Below are 25,282 nucleotides of genomic sequence, written 5' to 3' on the forward strand. Positions count from 1 at the left end.
AGTTCTCCTTCGCACCCAATTCTCTTTCCTGAGAGAGGGAGGTGACCTTCCTCGGGGACAGGGACCACAACTGCTGTGTTTCCAAGTGTATATACCTCTAGCACCCAGCATCATGCCTGAGGCCAGGCAAATGCTTAAATATTTGCCTTAGAAAGAAAGGAAGGAAAGGGAGGGAGGGAGGGAGGAAGGAAGGAAGGAGAGGAGGGACCCTCCACTTCTGTTTCCATCCCTCTGTCTCTTTTCTTTTCTGTCCGGCTCTCTCACTGCTCTCTGTCCTCACCTCTAAAGTTCTAAAATCTCTTCCTCTGACAATCTCTCAATCTGAAGATGTTTCGGGGTTTTCCTCCCCATCTCGGACGGAGGGCAGCCTTGCCCTCGCCCCCACCCCGGGCTTCCCTCCAAGAACCGCTGCTCTCCAACCTCTGGACGTCACGAGTCTAGAGTGGTCGCGCCAGATGTCCCCCCGCAGGGGGTCCTTAGTCTTGGCGCCCGCCCGGATGGGGGTAGGGGTGGAGAGGTCGCGCACTGCCGGTGCCCGCCAAGGCCGGGAGCGGCTGGCGGCGGGGCGAGGAGGCGGAGAGAGGAGAAAAGAGGAGGAGGGCGAGCGGGGGGTGGGGTGGGGTGGGGCGGAGAGGGCCGGGCCTGAGCGCGCCCCCCTCCCAGCACAGCCAGCGCCCTCCCAGCCCAGCAGGCCACATCTGGCGGCTGCCCCCTCCCTTGTTTCCGCTGCATCCAGACTTCCTCCGGCGGTGGCTGGAGGCTGCGCATCTGGGGCTTTAAACATACAAAGGGACTGCCGGGGCCGGCGGGAACGGGCGGCGGCGCGGGGCTGGGGCGCGGGGGCCGGACCATGCGCCGCTGAGCCGGGCGAAGCCCAGGCCACCGAGTCGAGCGGCCCCTCGGAGCGCAGCGCCGCGCGGCGGAGCAGGCGCCAGCCAGGCGGCGACGCGGCCACCCGCACCGAGCCAGCGACCCCCGGGCGACGCGCGGGGCCCGGGAGCGCGATGACCGAGGCGCGAGGGGCCCGGGGCGCACTCGCCGGCCCGCTGCGGGCGCTCTGCGTCCTGGGCTGCCTGTTGGGCCGCGCCGCCGCCGCGCCGTCGCCCATCATCAAGTTCCCTGGAGATGTGGCCCCCAAAACGGACAAAGAGCTGGCCGTGGTGAGTCGCTGCGCTGGCCTCCAGGAGTCAAGTTCAGAGAAACTTCGGAGGCCGAGGATTTGGGGGGGGGGCGAGGGGGGGGTCTCCGGGTCTCCGGAAAAGCCACCCCCGCGGTGGGCACACGGCTTGGGGAGGAGCTTCAGGAAACAACTTGGGGGGTCTTTGGCTAGCTGAAAGAGGGAATCTCTTTTGCAAACCGTGGGGGATCCTCGGTAATTGGAGAAGGCCTTTGATAAACAACTTGGCAACTTTTAGGACACAGCATGGGGGGGGGGGCGAGAAACCAGCGGGGGTAGGGCAGGGAATGCTTTGGCAAACAGCTGGAAGGGACCCCTTTTGTAAATAGCAGGGCCATTGTGTAGTATCTGGGGGATCTGGCAAGGGGGCAGCTTTGTAAACAACTTTTGGACACATCTGGGGGGTTGGCTAACAGGCCCCTGGCAAGAGTCGGAGACCTTTGGCCAAAGGCCTAAAAGGGGTCTCTTCTGAAAATGGAGAATCTTTCGAAACCTCTGTAGGACTTCGGGAAGAGGGTCCATTGGCACACAATTTGGGTTAACTTTTGCACACATGTGGAGAGGAATTCAGGGTAAAGCAGAGCTTGGCCAACGTCGAGGAACCTTTGGCATACATCTGGAGAGAGGCCTTGGAGGGGATCTTTTGGCAGATATTTGGGGCAGGAGGGAAGCAGAGAGCGCATCGTTTTCACCTGGCTCAATGGACAAGTTGGTCAGGAAGGTCAAGGGTTGCACCTCGGAAAGTTTCCTCGAACTTCTCCAGAGAGGGTTGAGGACCCGAGGAGAGATCTGGCCGCCCGGCGCAGGGAGGGGCGGCGCGGGAGGGCCTGGGCGCGTGGGGCGGGGGCGGACTGAGCCTTGAGCGCCAGGAGCCCCGGCCGGCCGGAGAGCCGCCAGGCAGCCCTCCCTCCTGGCGGCGCTCCGAGCTGTGGCTCAGACGTTGTTTTGCCAGCGCGCTCACTCACTCGCTTGCCTGGCTGGAAGGGCTCCCTGACCGACCGCGGCAGCGTTACACGTTACACAAGGGGGCTGGGGGCCCCCGAGGGGCACCTCTCCTCACCTTGAGAGCCCCTGGGGCTGAGGACCCCTCCGGATGTTCCTTCCCGCTTTCCAGACATCTGCTCCTTTATTGCTTCACCTACCCCGGAAATCTCATTCTCCTTCATCCTGGTCCCCCATCCTGCCCAGGACAAGACTTTGGTCCCCTCTGGTCACCCTAGGTGCCCCTTCTCAGGATGTGATAACACCACTCCCATTTCCTATATATAGGCCTCTGTCCCAGCTGGGTAAGTGGGTTGGGAGGCCTTATATTTTTAGGGGGCTACTTTTTTTACAAGGGTCTGGAGCTGGCCGGCATGTTGATGTGGCTGTTGGTTGGGGGTGAAGGTGAGCTTTGTAGCACTGACAAAGCTACCTGGGTCCCCACACCTCCTACAGCACCTGGAAGGAAGTCCGTGTTGCCCAGAGGCAATGCAGTGGGAGGCCTGAGAAGCCTCCTCTAGACTTAGACTGGTTAGGTTCACATCAGAGAGACTCTAACAACTGACCTGCTTGGGCAAGTGACTTAAGTTCTCAATCTCACCTGCTTCCGCAGACAAGATAATAGTGATGCCTGTCTCAGGGCTAAGGGGGAAGTCCTCCTAGACACCTTGAAGGGTACCTGGCACGCGGTAAACATTCAATAAGGGATAACCTTTGTTATCATTCTCGTTATCACTAATATTATACCCTCTATTTCCCTTTCCTAACTGCTCCCCAAACAAGGTTAGGGCCCCCATAATAAGGTCTCCTGGCTGTCTTTACAACACAGATCACATATTTAATATTGCACCCACTATGGTCTGTCAGCCTCCCCACACTGGGATTTGAAGCCTGGAGACTAGAAACATCCGTCGTGTTCACCAGTTTATCCCCAATAATACTGGCACAGGGCTGGGCACATGGCAGCCGTCAAAAAAACATTTGGTGAGGAGACAAATGAGCTGGTTGGTCCCTGCGACTCCCCAGGGGTCTGTTTGGTTTAGGCCTCGGTTAGGGCAGAGCTGGCTGCTCAGATCCGGAAAGACAAGATGATTTTCTCTTTTGGAAATGACAGATCTAGGATTCGTACCCAGGTCTGTCTGCGACTGGAATCCGTGCACATAAGCCATGAAACTCCTTATAAGAAAAGCGAAAGAACAATTTCTATGTCATCAGCTGTTAGGTGAATTAAAAGAGATGACAGAGGAGAAGAGGGGCAGAGAGTTAGAGTTCCGAGTGTGGACCCAGGAGCCGGATTGCTTGGATCCGAATCTAGCTCCTCCGTTCATGAGCTGTGGGATCTTAGGCAAGTTTCTTAACCTCTCTGAGCTTTAGTTTCTTCATCTGGATGATGGGGATAGTAACAATAACCATATAGGGCATATAGTAAGCACTCAACACGTGCTGCAAGCCATGCTTTACGATGTGACTCAACCAGTGGGTCACAGAGCTGGCTGGGGAACCCGGGATTCTACCCAGTGCTGTTGGATTCCCTGACTACTTTGGTCAGTATTGTGCCACCCTAACGTGGCTGCTTGTCTCCGGGTGTTCCTGTCTTCCAGCAATATCTGAACACCTTCTACGGCTGCCCCAAGGAGAGCTGTAACCTGTTCGTGCTCAAGGACACACTAAAGAAGATGCAGAAGTTCTTTGGGCTGCCCCAGACGGGTGACCTTGACCAGAGCACGATTGAGACCATGCGGAAGCCTCGCTGTGGCAACCCTGATGTGGCCAACTACAACTTCTTCCCCCGCAAGCCCAAGTGGGACAAGAACCAGATCACATACAGGTGCCAAGGCAGGGCCCCTGGGCCGTGGGGACAGTGGGTCTCCGGGCCTTGCTTCTCCCTTCTTGGGGACCCAGGGGGTATCCAGCGAGGGGCCTGGAATTCTTACGAAATGGAGTCAGATGGACCACAGCTTGAATCTCACAATAATAGCCTTGGGGCATCAGCCAACTTAGTTTCTAGTGCTCTGAGCCTTGGCTTTCCAGTCTCCAAAATGGGGCTAAAACACAACCTTCCTAGTAGGTTGTTGGGAACTAAGCTTGGTCATAAATAAAGGGGATTTCACAACGTCCAGCATACGGTAAGAGCGTAGTGAATGCTAGTCGTTCGTCACATCGTATACACTGTTATTACAATAATACGCTATTATTATTAAGTGGGGTCGTTGGAGCAGGTGGAGGGAATTTGATGATTGGTTGCTAATTGAGTTTTATATGATATTAAAGAATTGTTATAACTGATTGTGAACTGGGCTGCGAGCGCTGCTCTGTCTGGCTCGTGCTGGATTCCAAGGGGGAGATCTCTGCCTTGTGCCCCTTAACGCGTTATTCATGCCTCCTCGCCCGCCAGCCAGAGGTGAGGAGTGAGACTTCTGAGCCAGGGCATGGAGGCATGGGCTGGGCTAGGGCTCCACAGAACCCCAAGGCATTCTGGGTGGGCTGTTCTCCCAGCAGGCTCTGCTCAACACGCACACACATATACCTGCCCGTGCATCCAGGCTCATACACGCTCGTATGTGCGTGCAGAAGTCTGTGCACCCCTCATGTGCTTAAGCACACACTCGCACACCTGTACTCATGCGTGCACATCCACACACGTTCAGGCATGGTCACTCACACAATTGCATATACACACTTGCACCTATATGTCCGTGCTCCTGTGCATATGCACACTGACATTCCTTGGTACACACAGGCACACTCACACGTGTTTCTATCTCCTCCAGGATCATTGGCTACACGCCTGATCTGGACCCCGAGACAGTGGATGATGCCTTTGCTCGTGCCTTCCAAGTCTGGAGTGATGTAACCCCGCTAAGGTTTTCTCGTATCCACGATGGAGAGGCGGACATCATGATCAACTTTGGCCGCTGGGGTAGGCAGAAGAGGGGTCAGCGGGGGGCCAGGGTGGAGACCAGGGGGGGCAGTCTGACCATTAGAGGGGCACCAGAGTCCTGAGCATAGCTTAGACAGGAGAGTAGAAGATATAGACACTGGAGAGCCACGCTGATGTGGGGGCAGGTGACATGACAGGGGAGTGTGCCCTGAAAGCAAGTGGTCTACCTGCATTGCCCAACATGGTGGCCACTGGGTACATAGGGCCGTTTAAATGTAAATAAAACTTAAAATTCAGCTTCTCGGCCACACTGGCAACATTTCAGGTGCTTAGTGGCCACAGGACATTAGTGGCTACTGAATTGAACAGCACAAAGAATATCCCCATCATCACAGAAAGTTCCATTGGCTAATGCTGGGGGGACACTGAGCAACTCTGGATGTGAGGGTGGCTCGGAAACAACGGAGCAGTGTAGACACCAGAGTCAGCGGAATAGAACCTGGGATCAAGGACACCATGTGGGTTGGCCTTGTGAACACTGGCGGTAGTGTAGACGTGCAGGGAGGGAGCGTGGACATTGTGAGCGGTGTTGTGACGTGGGTGAAGGCACCGGCGCAGGCAGCAGTGTTGACGTGTGGGTGGATGGTGCGGGCCTGGGCGGCAAAGTAGGCATGGGGGCTACTGTTGTGGATATTGGTGATGGTGTGACCTGAGGGTAAGCCCTAGGGCCAAAATGGCAGGGAACGTGCGGTAGGTGATACAGACAATGGTGTAGAGGTGGGGACAGTGAGTGAGTGGGGAGGACGCCGGTGTGGCATGTTAGTCTGTGTGTAGGTGTAACGTCGTTAGTGAAGGTCGGTGGTAGAGATACTGGGGGCCACATAGACTTGAGGGGTACTGAAGACCGTGGGATGGTGATGATCAAGTTAGGAGCCCTCTGCGGAGATGCCGTGTTCCCGGTGCCGGATGACCGTACCGGGACAGGGAAGGGGACAGACGTTAGGGCAGCTATAGGACCGTGGTCTGGGCGTGGCTGGGTGTGGCCGGGGCAGCTAGAAGCTGAGACCCACTGTGTTGCAGAGCACGGAGATGGATACCCCTTTGATGGCAAGGACGGGCTCCTGGCTCACGCCTTTGCCCCGGGCCCTGGCGTCGGGGGAGACTCCCACTTTGACGACGATGAGCTGTGGACCCTGGGAGAAGGGCAAGGTGAGAAAGTGAACATCCGCACGCCCGGGTCTCCTCCCCAGTCCTCCGCGAGCCTCGCCGTCCCTAGCAACCAGGACCGTGGCTTCCTGGGCCGCCGTGGGCACCTCCATCTGCTCCGATGGGACCGGAGAGACGGCAGGGGGAGGGAGGTCACGTAGCCCGGTGAGTCAGAGTCCCGGTCTCCAAAGAAGGGCCCAGAGAGGCTCACACTCCATCCACCCCCTGCTGCCCTCAGTGGTCCGCGTGAAGTACGGGAACGCCGACGGGGAGTACTGCAAGTTCCCCTTCCTGTTCAACGGCAAGGAATACACGAGCTGCACGGACACGGGCCGCAGCGACGGCTTCCTCTGGTGCTCCACCACCTACAACTTTGAAAAGGATGGCAAATACGGCTTCTGCCCCCACGAAGGTGAGCGTCCACCTGGCCCCGGGGTTTCCACCGCAGCCTCCACCTTCCCAGGCTCCCCACTACCCCCTGCGCTCCCCCCCACCCCCGCCAGGCCGGACGCGGCCAGTGTGCCCCACTTCATTCGTTCGTTCAGGCCCTACCAGCCTCGTCTGAGCCATTGCTGTGTCCTTCTCATCGGCACGATTACGTACGTAATCCTTGCAGGAAATCAGTTGTTTTGTTTTGCCCTTAGCAGAAATACTTGTGAAATCACAGGTTTGACGTGCTAGTTATTTTTTTTTTTCTAATGTGCATGAGAATGAATTTAGAATTACTAAGATGCCCAGTGGTCCTCCGGCCAGAACTGGGGATTCAGGGACACGAGGAGAGGCTGGGGGGGGGGGGGGTGGATCGGAAGCCTAGCAGTGGGATTCAGAGGCGGGACTCAGACACCGAGGCCGGTACCCAATCTGGCTTGGGGACACCAGCCCTGGGAATTTCAGCCATCGTTTCCAGTTCTGATGCTGACTCTTCCAGTGTGTGTGTGTGTGTGTGTGTGTGTGTGTGTGTGTGTGTGCACACGTCTGGGTGTGGGACTGTTCCATGTGCCTCTCGGGGTCTCTGTCTTCCCTTTCTTGTGTCTGCATCTCTGTGTCTCAGCAAAGGCATTAGGCTTGACTCAGTATCTTCGTGTTTTTGCTGATGCTTGTGACAAAATGTTTAGATATTTTGAAGCCATATAGAGCAAGGAGTTTCCTTAAGGGGTAAGGGTATTGACATAACACACCCAACCCTTTTTTAGTAGATCCTTCACGATGACACACACTTCATAACCAGAAATCACAAAGAGAGTGTGTATACATCTTAATTCTAGATCATATCATCTTAGTGATCTGGAGATCAAAAGCCCAGAAAACTGGAAGGGAAATGGGAGAAAATGCAAAACTTACTTTTTTTTAATACTTGGGAGAAAATGCAGAACTTAACTTTTTTTATTACTTGTTTCTTCCTCATCCCTTGAAGGCTCTTTGATCTATATATATATATATGCCTCTGTCTTTTTGGCTGTAATTTTACATGTTTGTGACTTCTCTGACCCCATTGCAACTGAACACCAGCCATCTTAACAGAGGGAAAGAAACCAAGAACTAGTTAATGGCGTTCCTGTTTACACTTTTAATACCAAAGCTCATGCGATAGTTTGTATTAAGTAAGAGTTCAAGTCATTGACCATTAATAAGTCAAATTTTTAAACAAAGATATTTTATGTCTCTTGCATTTCCCAGTAGGGATTCGAGCAGAGATAACCTTGCCATGTGTCAGTCCCTGTGATTAGAAGAGAATGCCTTGATCATGGAAGTGGAAACAGCTGTAATTCATAAGTTTGGTTTTTCCCTGCATCGGACATTAGCCATTTACTTGGTGTTTAGCCAGATTCAAGTACATACAACACGCACGTGTTCGGTCTTGGGATAGAGGTTCTGGTTACTCAGCCCCTCCTGACTGCTGAGTCAATGATTGCTTTTCTTCATCCTCGTTGGGGGCAGGATCTGAAAGGGGATGGGGGCTTCCTGGGTGGTAGAAATGCAGCTGTTGGGAGACCAGAGACAGAGGCTGGCCTCCCTCAAGGTTAACACGTTGCCTTTCCCTCTCTGAGGCCACCAAGGCGTCTGGCTTCAGTTTTGGCTCTTCCCCTGGTCTCCTTGTTTCTGGTATTGCGGGGGGAAGGTCTCTTGGTTGGGGAGAGGGGAGTAGTGAAGATATGGGACCCTGATCCTGTGGTCCCTGGCCCCCATTTTGGCCATGGTGGAGTTAATGAGGGCTGATGAGGTCACCTCTGGCGCCGTTGTGCACAGATGGTCCTTGTTACGAACTTGTGGTTTTGCTAGTTGGCAATTTCAGAGATACACCATTTTGTAGCTTTGGGGGTGGATGAAGGCATGGGGGAGCAGGGGGAAAACCCAAGACAGACAAGCCCAGACTCTGACTCCCACTCTCCCCAAATTCTCCAGGCATAACCTCTGTCTTGGGGAGGTCAGAGTGGGAGCTCGGAGGGCATATTAGAAGGTGTCTGGAGACGCCACCTCTTTTCCATTCTCCCCCTCCTTTCCTCCTCTCTCTCCTACAGAGACCACAGGAGGGCCGTCCAGGAAAGCGCCTGGGGTTAAAGGGAGGTGAAGCTTTCTCTGTGTGTGTGTGTGTGTGTGTGTGTGTGTGGCAAAGGGTGTGAGCAAGAGAGAGATGACCATGAGCAGTTCCAGAACCAGCCTTCTCAGAACCTCAGTTTCCCTTATTCTCGAATGCAAAGATTTGTGGTCCTGCCGACCACCATGGATGATATTTTTAGCAATCTGCGTGGCTTCGGCACAGACCAGGCAGAGTGGACAGTCACCTTGGGGTTGGGTCAGGGGCAGGGCTCTGGCGGCCCCATGCTGTGTGCCAGGTTTCAACCATTTCATTGGTGGGAGGAGGGGTGGCCCATAAGGTCCCAGGGGAGGGATCAAGGTGGCTGGGGAGGCAGGAGTACCCTCCAGGGGACCAGAGGAGCAGCAGTTCAGCTACCAGCATAGACGGGTTTTAACAACTTAACAATGCTGTATCTTCGCTGGTGTGAATTGGCAGGTTGGCCCCCAGCCAGCCCTGCGCCCACGCAGGTGCTGAGCTCATTCCCCGTTGGGCGGTGGGTGGCCTCTCACATTCATGCTCTCTCCGTCTCTCCCTCACCTCCAGCCCTGTTCACCATGGGTGGCAATGCTGACGGACAGCCCTGCAAGTTCCCATTCCGCTTCCAGGGAACATCCTACGACAGCTGCACCACTGAGGGCCGCACCGACGGCTACCGCTGGTGCGGGACCACGGAAGACTACGACCGAGACAAGAAGTATGGCTTCTGCCCCGAGACCGGTGGGTGTCTCCACCTCTGATGGAAAAGTCTGTCCTCTGGTAGAAAAGCTACCAGAGCCCCCTCCCCCTGTCCGGGGCAACTCATCAGAGTCCTTAGCAGCTGGTACAGCATGAGCACCAAAATCCAAACAGATGCTGATCAGAACAATAGCCAGTTAAGCCGAAATGGTGATCCCTAATGTCAGGCCAGCTCAGGACCCTCTGTGAATGGCCCACCCACTCTCAGCTTCCTTGTAATCGTTTCTCTCTCTCTCTCTCTCTCTCTCTCTCTCTCTCTCTCTGTCTCATCTTGAAGTATGTCTTCCCTGCCTTTCTTTGCTCTAGTCTGTGTCTCTGTCTTTTGGCTTCTGTTTTTCAGTAAGGACTCCCTTCCTCCCTCCCTCCCTCCCTCTCTTCCTCCCTCCCTTCCTTCCTGATTTTTACTGAGCACCTGCCTTCTGCAGGAGACACAGGTAGGTCTTCCACAGGAGCCCGCATGATGGAGCTCACTGTCTAAGTATGCTGGCCCTGTTGGCTGTGCCCAGCACCCTTTGCCTCTGGTCCCCTCCAGCCCCATCCACGGGAGGCTAATAAAGCTCTGGAATCTGGCTGCATGGGTTTGACGCTTCCAGCAGTATCTGCTCAGGCACGTTTCTTAATTTCTCTGAGCTCCAGTTTCCCATCCACGAAATGGGGGTGACTTACAGTCCCTACTGCACAGGGTTATAGAGACGTGCTTGCTCCGGTGCCCAGGGCTGAAGCGGGTGCTCCATAAGCGTGATTTGTTAATGTCCACATCGTGTGGTTCCCTGGTGGTGGCTTCAGATGCCTTACTGCCCCCTCACCCATGTCCCTTGCTCCACAGCCATGTCCACTGTTGGCGGGAACTCAGAAGGTGCCCCCTGTGTCTTCCCCTTCACCTTCTTGGGCAACAAGCATGAGAGCTGTACGAGCGCGGGCCGCAGCGATGGGAAGATGTGGTGTGCGACCACAGCCAACTATGACGATGACCGCAAGTGGGGCTTCTGCCCTGACCAAGGTACAGCGCTCCGCCCGTTGGGCAGAAACACCAGATGCTGCCCCGCCCCTGCACTGGAAACCTTCCTGGGCCCCCACCCACCTCTGGCATAGACATCACCCCCAGACACCTGTGCTTGGCAGACACACTGTTTTGGCTGAGGCCCCGCCCATCCGTGGAGATGGCGCTCTTCTCCTCTGCCTTGACCGCGCCACAGGCGGGGCTGTGACTGTGCGAAACATCCCAGTGCTGAGCGCAGGGTACCCCGTTCCAGAGAATGATTCCCCTGCAAGGCATTCCCCTCCAGTGGGGAGCTGCCTGCAAGGAGCTGGGTGGGCAGGAAAAGAGAGGAAAAACAGGAGGAGCGTCATCCTTTCTCCAACACCACCCTCCAGGTAGCACAAGAGAGTCCCCAGAGCCCCCGTGTCCCATTGGCACCCTCTTTTGCCAAGTTGTGAATGGGTGGGGGGACCTTGACAGTGCTGCCCCCAGGGCTCACAGGCTGGGGCAAGAGCATGACCAGGAGATAGGCCATGACCTTACTATGTGGTCAGTGCAGTGAGCGAGGTGTTTGGGGGCACTATGCCCACTCTAGTCTGCAGGGCCCAGTGGATTGGGCTTAAAGCTCCCCAATGGCGCCAGATGGCCAAGTGAGAGGTCTGGTCCGGGGCTGGCCAGAATTAGATCAGCCTCTTTTTATGTTACTTTTCTTCTTTTTTACTCACAATGGGGTGGTATTTGGGTAACGGCTAACCGACAGAGACTGGCCGAAAGACGTTTTCTTAACCCCTGCCAATGCCACTCTAGGACATATCCTGATACTACCTGCCCTGCTCCAGCTTCTACGTAAAGGTGGGATTCTCCATCTGCTGGAATGGCTTAAGACCCCAGAGCTATTGTGGCACACTTGCGTTCCCTAAGACTGTCATAACAAAGTGCCACAAACTGGGTGTCCTAAAACAACAGAAATGTATTCTCTACAAGTCTAAAGTCAAGGCATTGGTACGGCCACCTTCCCTCTGAAGGCTGCATGGCCCCAGTCTCTGCCTCTGTTTTTACGTGGCCTTCTATGTATCTTCTCCTCTTATAAGGACACGGGTCACACTGGATTAGGGCCCATCCTGCTCCAGTGTGACCTCCTTTTAACTTACATCTTAATTTATCTGCAAAGATGCTATTTCCATATAAGGTCACACACAGTCACGGGAGCTCAGTCTTAGGAACTGAACCTATCCTTTGGGGAGACCCCCCTCATCCTACAGCCTGCCCTCTGTCTGTGGCTAAGCCTGGGCAATCATTCCAAGTGGGAATGGTTGTCATTACTTCCCCTGGGGCAGGAAGGGTGAGCCCACTCTCTTTCCTCTTCAGAGACCCTGTAATGCAAGTTTTTTTTTTTTTTTATCAAATGGGACCCCAAGTAGAGGATTTGCAGCTGCTATTTGTTCTTTATAGCACACAGCAGCCGCCCACCATGGGAAGGGACAAAGGGACTTTGGCTGACCCGACTTGGAAGCAATGTGCATAGTATCTCAGTCCCAGAGCATTCGGGAGAAGGAAAAATCAATATGTGCCATTTGCAAGGCTCTCGGCCCTACCATGGGGATGTCCTCAGAACCCTCATCCTCCCTTGTCTCTCTCCCCTTGTCTCTCTGCCCCCCTCCCCTCCTACGGCCCTTAGGGTACAGCTTGTTCCTGGTTGCAGCCCATGAGTTTGGCCATGCAATGGGGCTGGAGCACTCTCAGGACCCTGGGGCCCTGATGGCACCCATTTATACCTACACCAAGAACTTCCGCCTGTCCCACGACGACATCAAGGGCATTCAAGAGCTCTATGGTAACCCTCCGTGTGGGGCTTCGGGATGGGGGTCTGGGGAGGTCACGCAGCCCAGGATGGAGGCCAGGGCTTGGGGACCAGCAAGGTCCCGTCTCTCCAGGACCGCAGGAGACCAAAGGCAGGAGACAGGAGCGCTGATCAGTCCTGGGGGTATCAGAGCAGCCCTCCAAGGGGACCCCTGGATAGTCCCTTTCCTTTCCAAATAGCACCAGTATTCATGCCCCTCTTGGCTCCCCAGAGCCACTCTGTGAGGTCGGCAGGGGAGAAACTGGCTCTCCATTTTCTAGGTGAGTAAACTGAGGCCTGAGGAAGGTAACCCTTTTGGCCCAGGGTCACCAGGAAAGCAACCCAGTTAGGTTTAGAATCCAGGAGAAGGAGCTACATACAGAGCCGAATGTGCCAGCGTATGGAAGATCCTGATGAGACCGGGAGGGGACCCAAGGTGTCTGGTTTTCATACCCAATTCTTTTATCTTGATGTGTAATAGGCGTAATTAAACCAGAGCTTGAAAACAGTGATTTATTTATTAATGCTTATGATGAGGCTAGAGTAGGTCCAGTAAGAAAAAAAAAAAAAAAAAAAAAAAAGGTATCAAATGGTCCCGGTGCCCGGACCAAGTCAAAGGGAGAGATAACAAGTTCAAGTGCTTCTGCCCCTCACCAACAGCAAGAGATGGAGCAGGTCTTTACCTCCTTGGACTCACTTTTCTCTTCTCTAAACTGTGACGGGTTGCCACGAGGAACAAAGGGATGAATGCTTGAGAAGGTTCCACACCCCCGATGCTGGACACACTGGTGGCCGCTGTTGGCCTTGACTCTCTTTTGGCCTTAAGAACCTGAGCTCTGGGTTTGAATCCTTGGGAAGGTCGCTCCACCTTTCTGGGCCTCAGTTTCTCCGTCTGTAAAATGGCAATAATAACGGTGCCTCCTTGCAAGGGCCATGGTGAAGACAGGTTCGGGAGATGTCAGTGAATAACATTTGTTAAGTACCAACCAGCTGGTTGGGACCCTGGTCTCTCTTCACTGATCTGCCGCGTCCAGACATCATCTCTGTGTCTTGCCCGGCCTCACTCCAAGGCCAGAATACTATTTCTTCTGACCCTTAGCAGGTTGGGTGGGCAGCTTTGGGGGCTCAGCCCGGTGGGGAGAGCCCCTGGAGCTGGCGAGAGTCTGAGGGCATGTCCTCCTCCAGGGGCCTCCCCTGACATTGACACTGGCACCGGCCCCACCCCAACTCTCGGCCCCGTCACTCCTGAGATCTGCAAACAGGACATTGTTTTTGATGGCATCTCTCAGATCCGGGGCGAGATCTTCTTCTTCAAGGACAGGTGAGTACAGGAGCTTGCTTCTCGTCCTTGCCCTCTGCCCATTTCCCGTTACCCCTGTGCCCCCAACCTCTGCTTCACAGAATGGCCCGTACAGACAGCTTGTCCTATGTATTGGACAGCCTCCAGATGTCAGTGGCTTACCGCAATGGGCATTTCTATTACTCTTTCCTAGTCTATGGGTCTTGTCTAGGTGTCTTGGCTTTGGGCTGCGGTTTGGGTTCGGGGATCTTCTGCGTATCACTCACTCTCCTGGGATTAGCAGCTGCTCGTGGCAGATGACAAACACAAGAGGCCAAATCAAACCACACAAACGCATTTAAAGCCTCCACTCACATCATGTCTGAGAATGTTCCATTGACTGAAGCAAATCACATGGCCAGGCCCAACACCCACTATAGACGGTGGTACTGAGAGGTCACATGGCAAATGCATGTGGATGTGTAATTCTGAAATAGGGGTGGAGGGAAGAATTGGAAACAGTAATCCAGGCTCCCGCAGGCTTTCTCCTGGAATCGCCTTGACCTCAAATAGCCAAATCATTCTTTCTATGGGGATCAAGTAACCGCAGGGGAGAGGTGGTATCCTTTATGCTGTAGATAAAGGCCTCCGCTCAATCGATCAAGAGCTGAGATTCACCCAGCTGCCCTACCCCTCCTGGAGAATGGCAGACAGTATCTAGGACTGCATTAAAAAATATTTGCATCGTCCATCTGTACATACACATATACATACACCCATCCATCATTCATCTATCTGTCCATCATCTATCCATCCATCATCCTTTATCTATTACCAGTCAGTCATCATCCATCCATCATCCATCCATTCAACAGTCTGTCGACCCATCCGTGCATCCATCCATCCATAGAATGTGGTAGGTGACAGAATGAGCTTTGGAGCCAGATTCCCTGGGTTGGAATCTTGGACCTGCTCCTAACGGTTGCATGATTATAGGCAATTTAATTATGTATATGTGGTATGAAGTCCAGACGTAGGGCTGCCTCCAGGGGCAGGACTCAATGATATCTTTGTCCACAGCCATCCTCCGCGTTGATTTCATCTCAAGGCTGGGTCCCTCATGGTCACACAATGGCTGCCAGTGGCAGCAGGCTTCCTTGCCCACATCCGGCAGGAGAGAGAGAGAGAGAGAGAAGTCCCCAGATAGGAAATACAAGTCTATCCAATCTTGTCAGGCTCACATGAATCATATAGCAACTACTGAACCAATAATAATTGCCAGGAAATGCTAAGCTCTGATAAGCTTAGACCAGTGGTTCTCAAAGGTTGGCACATATCAGGATCATCTGGAAGGCTTGTTAGAACAGATTGCCGGGCCCCAAGCCCAGGGAATCTGGCCCATAGGTCTCGAGTGGGACCCAATAATTTGTGTTTCCCAGTCCCCAGATGATGCTCATGCTGTTGGTCTGGGGAGCACACTTTGAGACCGGTGGCTTAAGCTAATCGGAATGGGGTTTGGGTCCACCGGTGGGCAAACTTGGATCATGAATACCAGAGTTGTGTGAGGAAGGATGCAATCTTGTGACATTATGAAGGTTTCGTTTTATAAGACACACAACGTGCCTGGCACTTAGTAGGCCCTCCAGAAGTAATAGTTGTCACTCTTGCCAAGGTGCACAAGTCCATTGCCTTTCAATTCAAGACATTCTGTGAATACCATAAGCCCCTGCCTCAATTGGCTTCTGATCTAATAAAAGATATTTGAAGATGTTTTTAAATAAAAGATATTTAAATAAAAGATATTTAAAAACAACAACAACAACAATCAAACTACTATTCCAGGCACCCAGTGTTGATGATTTTGAGAGACTCAGAGGGACAAGAATATGGTATGGACAGAGGTAGTTAGGGAGGGCTTCCTGGAGGAGGAAGCAAGACAGGGAGCAAAAAAGTGGCTTCTCTGCCCTGGCATCTTGCAGAGGGGGCTCTGCCCATTCTCTAGTCTTTCCAACCTTCCTTTTGATCTTGGCTCCTCCAAGGGCGTCATCTCTGGGAAGTTTTTGAGTGGGCTTGGGGAGCTAATATGACCTGTGGTAATAGCTGCAGAGTGACCCAAGGTGTGGTTTTCTGTGTCCCCTGCCCCAATTCCAGGTTCATTTGGCGAACAGTGACACCACGTAGCAAGCCCATGGGGCCCCTGCTGGTGGCCACATTCTGGCCTGAGCTCCCGGAAAAGATTGATGCTGTATACGAGGCCCCACAGGAGGAGAAGGCTGTGTTCTTTGCAGGTGTGTGGGAAGGGGCCTGCCTCGCCCTCAGCGCCACGGGGGTCTGCACCGTGGTTCTTGTGCACCTGTGGGTGCTCCCTCTCTTTTATGGATCCGTTCTCTCAACCATGACTTCCAAAAGCATGGGATTCATCTGGGAGATTGGCTCAGACACCCAGCATCAAATACATTAGCCCACGTGTGAACGTTTCATTACTTTTTAATTTTCAATCCTTCTGATCCGTTTTCTAGAAGGAAAATTACAGTTCAGTGCTGGTGCCTCCAACGCTTTCCTAAAGCTAGAGCCTTTGACTGTTTTGAGTTAGAATTTTTTAAAAGGTGATTTCATTTTTAACATTCAAAACTTAGTTCAAGAAAATACAGGTATTTTCTATGGATTTCAGGATGAATTCCCTGAAAGCCAAATACTAAGCAAACAATAGTAGAAAAAGTCTCTGTAAGTGGTTAAGAATCATCAAGGGAGCGTCACACGGCTGACATCGGGGAAACCCTGCTCCTTCGACATTCATTTGAACCTACAGCGTGCCAGGGATCCAGCCCGGCCCTCACGGAGCTCACAAGCTAGCGGGGTGGCGGGGGGTGCGGGGAGAGAAAAGCGGGCTGTCAGGAGGAAATGCAGTAAGGCTATGATCATAGGGGAGGGAGGACTGATAGGAAACTGCCCTGGTCCGAGGGGTGGGCACAGGGACTGCCTCCCAGAGGAACTGAAGTCTTAGCAGCACAAAGGTACAGATTCCGCCAGCCAGCTCCCCGCCTCCTCCGTCCCAGAGTGCTCGTGGGCTGTGATGCAATATTAGGAAAAGGTCTTCATGGTAAATGTGGCACTTAGCGTGCGTGGCCTGGTGAGGGAGCAAGGCATGCACCTCCCCCCCCCCCCACCCTCCTCCACTCTCCTCCTCGGCCAGGCAACTTCTATAAGCAATTTGTGAAACCGTATATGTGAGTCTTGATTCTGGGCACTGAGCCCGAAGTGAGCAGGACCTGTGTCCCTGATGAAAATGGGCACGGTGGGGTCCCCGGCAGTCAGAGGACGGGAGGGATAGGCCAGCCTGAGGGATTTCAACACCAGTCACCAACGCACGCTTTGCTTCCGCCGCAGGGAATGAATACTGGGTCTATTCAGCCAGCACCCTGGAGCGAGGGTACCCCAAGCCGCTGACCAGCCTGGGGCTGCCCCCTGACGTCCAGCGGGTAGATGCTGCGTTTAACTGGAGCAAGAACAGGAAGACCTACATCTTTGCTGGAGACAAGTTCTGGAGGTAAGGGGGGTGGGGCAGAGTAGAAAGGAGAACAGCACAGCCATCTGTGTGGACGAAGAGAAGACACTCTGTGGTTTCCTGTTTCCTGGGTCAGAGTCGGAGGTTTGGGGCCACGGGTGCCCCCTCCCTCGCCTCTCCTCTCCCAGAGCTGCAGGCCCTGCGAGAAGTCCCTGAAGGATGAAGCATCCTTGTGTACATGGCTGCTAGGGGTCTGGTCAGAACCTCCTTTCCTCCTCAGAAGTCTTTCGATTGGGCCCATGTCTGTCTGGTGTGGGGCCTCCGATTTGGGAGTGACTCACTGAAGAAGAGGGCAATAAAAATAAAGGCAGCAGCTGCTACTAATAACACTGGATGCCAGACATTATTCCAAGGGGCTTTATGAGATAAGTATTGTTATTATTCCCATTTTACAGATAAGGAACCGGGGGTCCAGAGAGGTTAAGTATCTGGTTTAAAGTCACACAGCCATGTCGTGACAGGTTGGGATTCGAACCTGGGAATTCTGGCTCCTAGAGACCATGCTATTTATTCTTCCCTATTCTCTATAGTACCTGGGATAGTGGGGTCCTCAGAAATGGGGGTGGTGAAGGCGGGGGTGGCAGAGGGCAAAATATGATGAAGACAGAGATAGGTCCACCAGTTGCCCGCAGAAGCATCCAGATCAGGCCCCATGGGAAGCAGCAGGCACCCTGTGAAATGTCTGCCATGGGGCCAGTGTCTGTGGGTGCAGGCTGGCAGTGGGCCAGTTCAGAAGGAGGTTACTCACCGCTCTGGGTCATCAAAAGGAAAGGGTTCAATTCCAAGAGGCCATGGTCAGGGCCATGGGTCAGGAAGCCCAGTATCCGTGAATGGTCAGTGAAAGGCCACCCAGACTTCCGGAATTTGATTAGAAAGCTTCCACATTTCCCAGACAGGGAAGCTGTGGTCCAAAGAAATTAAATACCTTGTCTACGTTATTTAAATGCAAGTGTGTTGGCCACAGAACCAGGATTGTAACTGCTTCTCCTGGCCCCAAACCCCAAGCCCCTCCACTCTACCCTCCGCGTCATTCAGTCAGTGGAAGGGGTGGTTGGGGCGAGGGGTGGTTGGCACCTTCCTCCTGTGGCTGCTCCCGCATCCGGGCCCTTTGCCGGCCATCCCTGCCTCCCAGGCCTTCCTCTTCTCCCCCTTCCCTGCCCTTCCCACCCGCCCTGCCCCCAGCTGCCCTGCATTCAGAAGCTGTTTGCCTGTGTCAGGGAGGAAGTCCAGACATATTGCTAAGATACTTAGCGACTTAAGCTGATGGATATCTCAAGCCTCAAGAAAGAACACAGTCAGCCAGGAAACCTCGGAGCAGGCTTTCTGCCCGTAGGCTCCCAAACACTCCTCTGCACAAGCACGTACTACAAATAGCATCTCAGCGCGGTAGGCGCCCTGAATCTCTAAATCTTAGAATGCGGACAGTGAGCAGCACAGACAACACAGAAACGTGAATCTTCGAACCATAAAGCAGCACTTGTGTCTACAAACCATGGTGTTGGAAGGACTTTTGTGCTCCGCCTCCAGGGCCCCCTGTGTATGTGAACATATAGGACAGATGTAGCCACGTGTGAACGCGAGTGTGCCCAAGCGTGCATGCATACACACACACACGGACACACGGGCTGTGGCGGCACCTGGCTGGGATTCTGGCAGAGTTATCTGCTTCCCAGTCCCTTTCTGCAACGAGCCCACCTTCCGAAGCTAGGGTCCAGAATGCACAGGCTGCTCTGGAAGGTCAGTGAAACTGACTTAAAAGCAGCAGAGCTAAAGGCCTTTCTGGAAGCTCTGGACTGGGTTTCCAGAAGACGTAGTCAATGAGCTTGAGACGTTGTTTCTGGAGCCGAGGCTTCAGAGGCCTCAGGGGCCTCCCTGCTGGAGAAGGAAGGAGAGCCCCAGATGACAGAGGACAGGCATCTGCCTCCAGCCTGGCATGCCCTCGTCTGTGCCAGGGCGTTCTCAGCCCCTGCTTCTGGAAGCTTCCACCAAGTGCACAAATGTATACTCAGTATCTCCTATGTGCCAGGCACTTAGCTGGGTGCTGGAAGACAGTGGTTAAGAAATAGTCACGCTTTTCCTTGTGGAGCTTACGGTCGAATGAGGGAACTAGATATAAACATGTTTGAAAAGAACAACGATGGCTTCCGTGACAGGCTTATCCCAGGCCTGAGGCTGTGCATTTCACGTTTATTTATCTTTTTGAATGTTCACTTATTTTTGAGAGAAAGAGAGGGAGAGACCAGGGGAGAGACAGAGGATCCAAAGTGGGCTCTCCGTTGACAGCAGAGAGCCCGATGCGGGGCTCGAACTCACAAACCATGAGATCCTGACCTGAGCCGTAGTCGGACACTTAACTAACTGAGCCACCCGGTGCCCCTCACCTTTATTTCTTTTTAAAGGTAGATCCTATTTTAGCCCCTTTCTCCAGGTGTGGAAACTGAGGCTGAAGTACCTCAAGGGTACCCCCATGGAAAAGCTGAGACAGAAATGTCTGTGTTCTTAACACCTGCTCTGCACTGCCAGTTTCCACAGCGGTGGGGAGGCATGGAGTGTCACAGAGAAAGAAACCTTTTCAGGCAGTGTAGGAACCTGCAGACAGAGAGGAAGACGAAGAGCTTCGGGCCCCTTCAGAGCCAGCACCTTCTGATGCCCTGATGCCTTGTTCTTCCTGGCCGAAAAGAACTTGGAAGCAAATTGGTTCACTTCTCCGAGCCTCGGTTTCCACATCTATAAAATGGGCTTGCTTCCTGCCCTGCCTACCCTCTGTGGGTAGACTGAGAGAGAAATGAGGGCGAGTTCAAGCATAGGACCCAGAGTCGGAGCCGTTACCACTCTGGGAGAATGTAGTGTTGGGGGCCTCAGAGGGGGTGGTGTGGATGAGGTGCTGGGACTTTGGGCTGAAGACTTGGTTTTGGTAGACCAGGTCACGAGGAAGCATATTAGGTTTTGCAAGAAGTCTTATGATGCAGCTGGGGTTAAGAAGGGCTTTCCCGACGGTTCCCAGGGTGGTGGGCAGAGGGGGAGGTGGAAATGGTGGTTGGTGTGAGGGATGGAAAGGGAAACCCACAGGGAAAGCTATTGTTGGTGTCTAGGATCGGCTGGTCGGGCTGGCCTCGGGGAAGAGGGTCCGCTCTGAGGCACCACAGAGGAAAGCTCGGCTGTCCCCAAAATGGCATTTGAGCACAGATCTGTCTAGAAAATCAGCTCCACAAGGGCAAGACTTTTATCTTGATTGCTGCAGTATCCACAGGCAGGCAGAGTAGGAGGTCATTAAATATTTAGAGAATAATGAGTAGGTTGAGTGTAAGTAGAAAACCAAAGGAATCAAAGTGGCCCCGGCATTTAAAAAAAAATCCCCAAAAAAGGAAAACGATGGAGGTATCGCTAGCCAGGAAGAAGACTATGCCAACTAATTCTCAAAGTATTCATCTGGATAAAAGGCACGGCCCAGGATAACTATGTGCCCTGTAAGCTACATCAGGGACGGAGGGGGCGGGAGGCCCGCCCTGTGACTAACAGGGCTTGGATTCGCGTGCCACTCATGTAACCTGGCTGTCCCAGATGAGATCATCTCCCAGGATGCGGACGGTCACCTCCACCTGGAGAAGCAGTGGTTTGTCAAAGCCTCTCAGTGAAAGAATGTGGAGGCGGGACCCCATCCCTGGACTCTCAGTCCAGTGCTCCCCACACTGCAGCAGGGATCAGAGTGTGTAAAGGAACTAACATTTCCCAAATACCAAACAGCAGACAGGGAGATAGGCATTTTGCATATGTTATTTCATTTCCTACATACGTTAATTAAGATGCTCGATACAACCCCATTTTATAGTTAGTAAAGCGGAGGTTCAGAGAGCACCTTGCAGCTGGGGGGCCAGGCAGGCCTGGGTTGGATTACCACTTGGGAGCTGGGTGCACTTTCTAAGCCTCTGGTCTGTAAAATGAGTATTCCGGTAATAACCGTGTCCTGGGATTCTCACAAAGATTGACAGGAAATATATGGAAAGTGGTTAAGGCACTGCTTACACATTAGCAGTAATCACAAGATTGCTTTTATGGGACTTTTAAAGGTCACATAACTAATGAGTAGTGGGGTTGGGATCCAGACCCAGTCTGGCTCCCTGGCCTTTGACTCCAGCCGGCCGCCTCCCTGCAGGGCTAGGTCTGGTTTTCCAGGCTCAGCCAGGAGCCAGCCGCTGGGCCTTCCCATCCAGGTTGGTGGGGGGGGGGGGGGGGCTGGCCTTAAGGGACGCCCCCCGGTTCCTCATCTGCTGTTTGCTTGCAGGTACAATGAAGTAAAGAAGAAGATGGACCCTGGCTTCCCCAAGCTCATCGCGGATGCCTGGAACGCCATCCCCGATAACCTGGACGCCGTGGTCGACCTGCAGGGCGGTGGTGAGCGGCCCAGCCCCCTGTCCGCTTTCTAGGACCTGCCTCCCCGCCCCCAGCCCCGGGGCCCAGCTCCTCACAAGCACACACTCCCTCATTGTGCAGAGCAGCAAGCGGAGCCCGGGGAAAACAAACCAGCCCCTTCAGCCCAGGGCTGGGAAGGCATCCAGACCCCTGACCTCTGCTCACTCAGCTGGCTCCAGGCAGTAAGACCCAGAAAGGCCCCTCACAGCTGCAGGGCCTGGAGCCAGGGAAGGGGAGGGCAGGAGGCCTGCTGGAACAAGAAACATGGGCTCTGTGCCCTGGATTCATTCCGGGGTTTGGTCCAGGCCCTTTCAGGTTCCACAGGAGGCCTTGTGACTGCCTCCCATTAGCAGAAGGATGGCTCCATTGGAGACAGGACAGACTTTTGTCCTGCCCTCTTGCTGATGTGGCAAAGTTCTCCCACTCAACTCAATCTGCCCCCGGTCCCTTGCTGAATAAAATACAACCCCGTATCAGCAAGGGATAGAATTTGGAGTTTGAAAACCATATTCTGAGGAGGCTTCTGTGAGGTCTGCAGGGTCCTGGAAATGAGTCCAGTTGGCTTTTTACAGGAGGTTTCAATTAAACTCCACAAAGATTTCTTTGGAGCCCCTATCATATGCTAAGCACATGGCCCTAAGCTCCGGTGGTGAAAGATCTCACATGTCCAAGGAAGAGCAGCACATAATCTAGGGATTAGGTTAAGGATTGTCTTTGAGAGTAAACATCTATTGAACACCTACTGTGTGCCGGCCTTTTGAAAGAAGGAAATGAGATCACGTACGTCAGGAATCGCACATTTTACAGCCCGTAGGGGCCAGGCCAATAGCATGAATGAATGAAGCAGGCAAGGCAGACAGTGGGGAAGGGTGAGGTCTGTGGTGAACCAGAAGGCACTTGGCTGATTTACAACCACCTCCTTCTGATGGCTGCTGCAAGAATGGGGGCCCAGTGTCGTTCAGATAGTCTAGCTGTTTTAAAAGGGAGCAAGAAGTGCGTATTTTCATGTGAAGTTTCCAGATGTTTGTACGCTGGCAACTCATTCAGAACAAAACAAAACACAGAATCTGTGTAAGCCAAATAGCCAGCTGTCGGCCTGAAAGGCCTGGGAGCCTCCTCATTTGCCCCCTCTGGGAAGTGCTTAGTTTGTGCCTGTGCTCAGTGGAACGGGGTTATTTATATTAATAATAGCATGTATTAGCCGATTTAATCCTCGCCCAGAGGTCTAAGAGGTCCGTATCTTCACCCCCATTTTACAGATGAAGAAACAGGGACTCAAGAGAGCTTAGCTCCCCAGCCATTCCCCTTCCTCCGGCCTCAGAGGTTGGGGCGGGGTGGGGGTGGGTCTTCTCTGGTTTAAAGGCTTCTTCCCTACGGGAGGCTCCCAGGACCCTTTCATGTGCTACAATGTCCAAGGATGGGGTGGTCACCACCTCCCTTTGTCTCGTCCCAGGTCACAGCTACTTCTTCAAGGGCGCGTATTACCTGAAGTTGGAGAACCAGAGTCTGAAGAGCGTGAAATTTGGAAGCATCAAATCCGACTGGCTGGGCTGCTGAGCCGTCTCTGGCTCCTCCAGGCCCCGCGCGTCCATGTCTTCTGCAAAACCAGGCCCTGAGCGCCAGGGAAGGACCCGGATGGGCCTGGCAGCCTTCAGCTCTGTAGTTAATCAGCGTTCTCACCCCTACCTGGTAATTTAAGATTCTGAAGGGTGGCTCTGCCCTGTGCCCCAGGAACGGTGCTGCTTGTACCCCTGCCAGGTGCCCTCATCCCCCTTCCATACCCCACCAGCCCTCCAGAGCCACCCCCAAAGAGATGCTTTGATATTCTCAACGCAGCCCTGCCTTGGGCTGCCCTGGTGCTGCCACGCTTCGGGCTCTTTCTCCCTCCACAACTTTCTGTGGCTTACAGCACCCTCGGAGCCAACAGAGAGAGACTGTCTCAAGAGGGCACTGGTGGCCCGACAGCCCAGCCTGGCATGGGGCAGTGGGACAGGGGCATGGTCACGTGGCCACCCTGCACACCTGGCTTCTCACTGCTGGACGCCTTAGGACCTCTTCTACGTTAGCAGTTTGCTTTGTATGCACTTTGTTCTTTTCTCTCGATCGACTTGATTGTTCCACTTTGAATTTCTTGACAGAAGGACTTCAGGTTGTCTGAAGTCACTCCATGATGCATCTCAGCCCACATAGTGATGGTTCTCTTGTTCACTCTGTTTAGTACGTCCCTGACCCCATCACTTCCTCCACTGGCTGGAGGAAAACCAAGCCATGGCTCCCGCTCAGCCCTCGCCCACCTTCCTTCAACAGTTCCCCATGGGAAATGTCAACAAGTATGAATAAAGACACCAATGGAGTGGCAGTGTTTGCAGGGGTTTTTTTTGTTGTTGTTTTTTGTTTAATCTGCAGAGCCTAGAGAGGGGCTACAGCCCCCGGCAGAAGAAGAAACTTAAAAAGTCTATAAATCTCTGCTCCCTACAGGGCCCGGGAGACATTTGCGGCAAAGGTCAGAGCTGCCAAAATAAAGAGCAGGAGACCCTCCAAGTGGGTGAGCTGGAGTCCCTCTGTCCTGAAGGAAGAGCCTTTGAAATAACACTGGTTCTGTCACTGTGCTGGCAGGGTCTCATTCAAGGTCCCCTTCCTTTCTGAGGCTCAGTTTACTACTACTGAACCCCCAAAACGCCTCTCCATTAATAGAGTGCTTACTATGTGCCAGGCACTTGACATGCAGCATTTCATTTAACCTTTACAACAGCGTAAAGAGGGGGAGGCTATGATTAACTCAATTTTTACTGATGAGGAAACAGGCCCAGAGAAAAGCAACTTGCCCAGGGTACCATAGCTATCAGGTAACAACCCAAGTCAAGGCCAAAGATGACCTAGAGAAAGAGCTCTAGCCCCAGCCCAGAATCTCCGTCAGCAGCATTACCCTCTACTGCCCCCAAAGCCACCCTAAGTAAACATAACTAAGGGAGAAATAAAGTGGGCCTTCAAAACACAGCTTCTATTAATGTTTAAGCTCTTTATCTATCCTTCCCACCAAGTTGCCCACCCCTAATCCCCTTCCATATAGGAAGCTTGGAGTTGCTGGGAAACGAATTGAAAGCCTGGGATTATTTCGGAGGCCCTTTCTGGCTCTGACAGACTGGTTGCTTCAGGCCTCTCATGGTGAGGCTGGTGATTGGACAGGACTCTCTAGAGGTGACCTTTGTGGAGTCATCTTTTCTCCTATGGCCTGCCCAATGGCTCAGGTCCTTGAGGGTCCTGAAGAGATAGCCTTTTGTGCAAGTTCCTGGCTAAAGAGACACAAGGGACTGCCAGCCCCTACTTGAAGACCCCCGAGGCTAAGGAAGCTTACATCATGACTATAATACACTATTATTAGCATGCTCTGTTACACTGAGAACATTCCACTGCTCCACAATGTAATACCTAAAAGGGGCCATTTCTTGACTGCTTTCCTATGGACACTACATGTTTCATTTTGTTTTAATTGTTACTACAACTTTATGGAGTAGAAATTAATTTTTTCCCATTCTTAGATGAGGGTACAAGCTCAGAGGTTAAGTGAGGAGCTGAAGACCACACATCTATCCGGTAGGGTTGGAAGATTCTGAGATTATGCAGTAGCTAAGTGTGAAGCACCAGCTGTCC

The 25,282-nt window shown here is 53.2% G+C and overlaps 1 protein-coding gene across 1 annotated transcript; it reads left to right on the plus strand.

Annotated features, from left to right (window-relative positions):
* The first annotated feature begins 963 nt into the window (after positions 1-963).
* On the plus strand, positions 964-23,990 carry MMP2 (matrix metallopeptidase 2). Its single transcript, XM_042919779.1, has 13 exons — positions 964-1,160; positions 3,760-3,986; positions 4,930-5,078; positions 6,120-6,248; positions 6,484-6,657; positions 9,367-9,540; positions 10,385-10,558; positions 12,216-12,371; positions 13,563-13,698; positions 15,808-15,944; positions 17,044-17,203; positions 21,504-21,613; positions 23,085-23,990. Exons 1-13 carry the CDS (start codon positions 1,005-1,007, stop codon positions 23,186-23,188), a joined length of 1,986 nt encoding a protein of 661 aa, XP_042775713.1. The 5' UTR covers positions 964-1,004; the 3' UTR covers positions 23,189-23,990.
* The last annotated feature ends 1,292 nt before the right edge of the window (positions 23,991-25,282 follow it).

The sequence above is a fragment of the Panthera leo genome, chromosome E2, assembly GCF_018350215.1.
Source record: "Panthera leo isolate Ple1 chromosome E2, P.leo_Ple1_pat1.1, whole genome shotgun sequence".
NCBI classification, from domain to species: Eukaryota; Metazoa; Chordata; class Mammalia; order Carnivora; family Felidae; genus Panthera; species Panthera leo.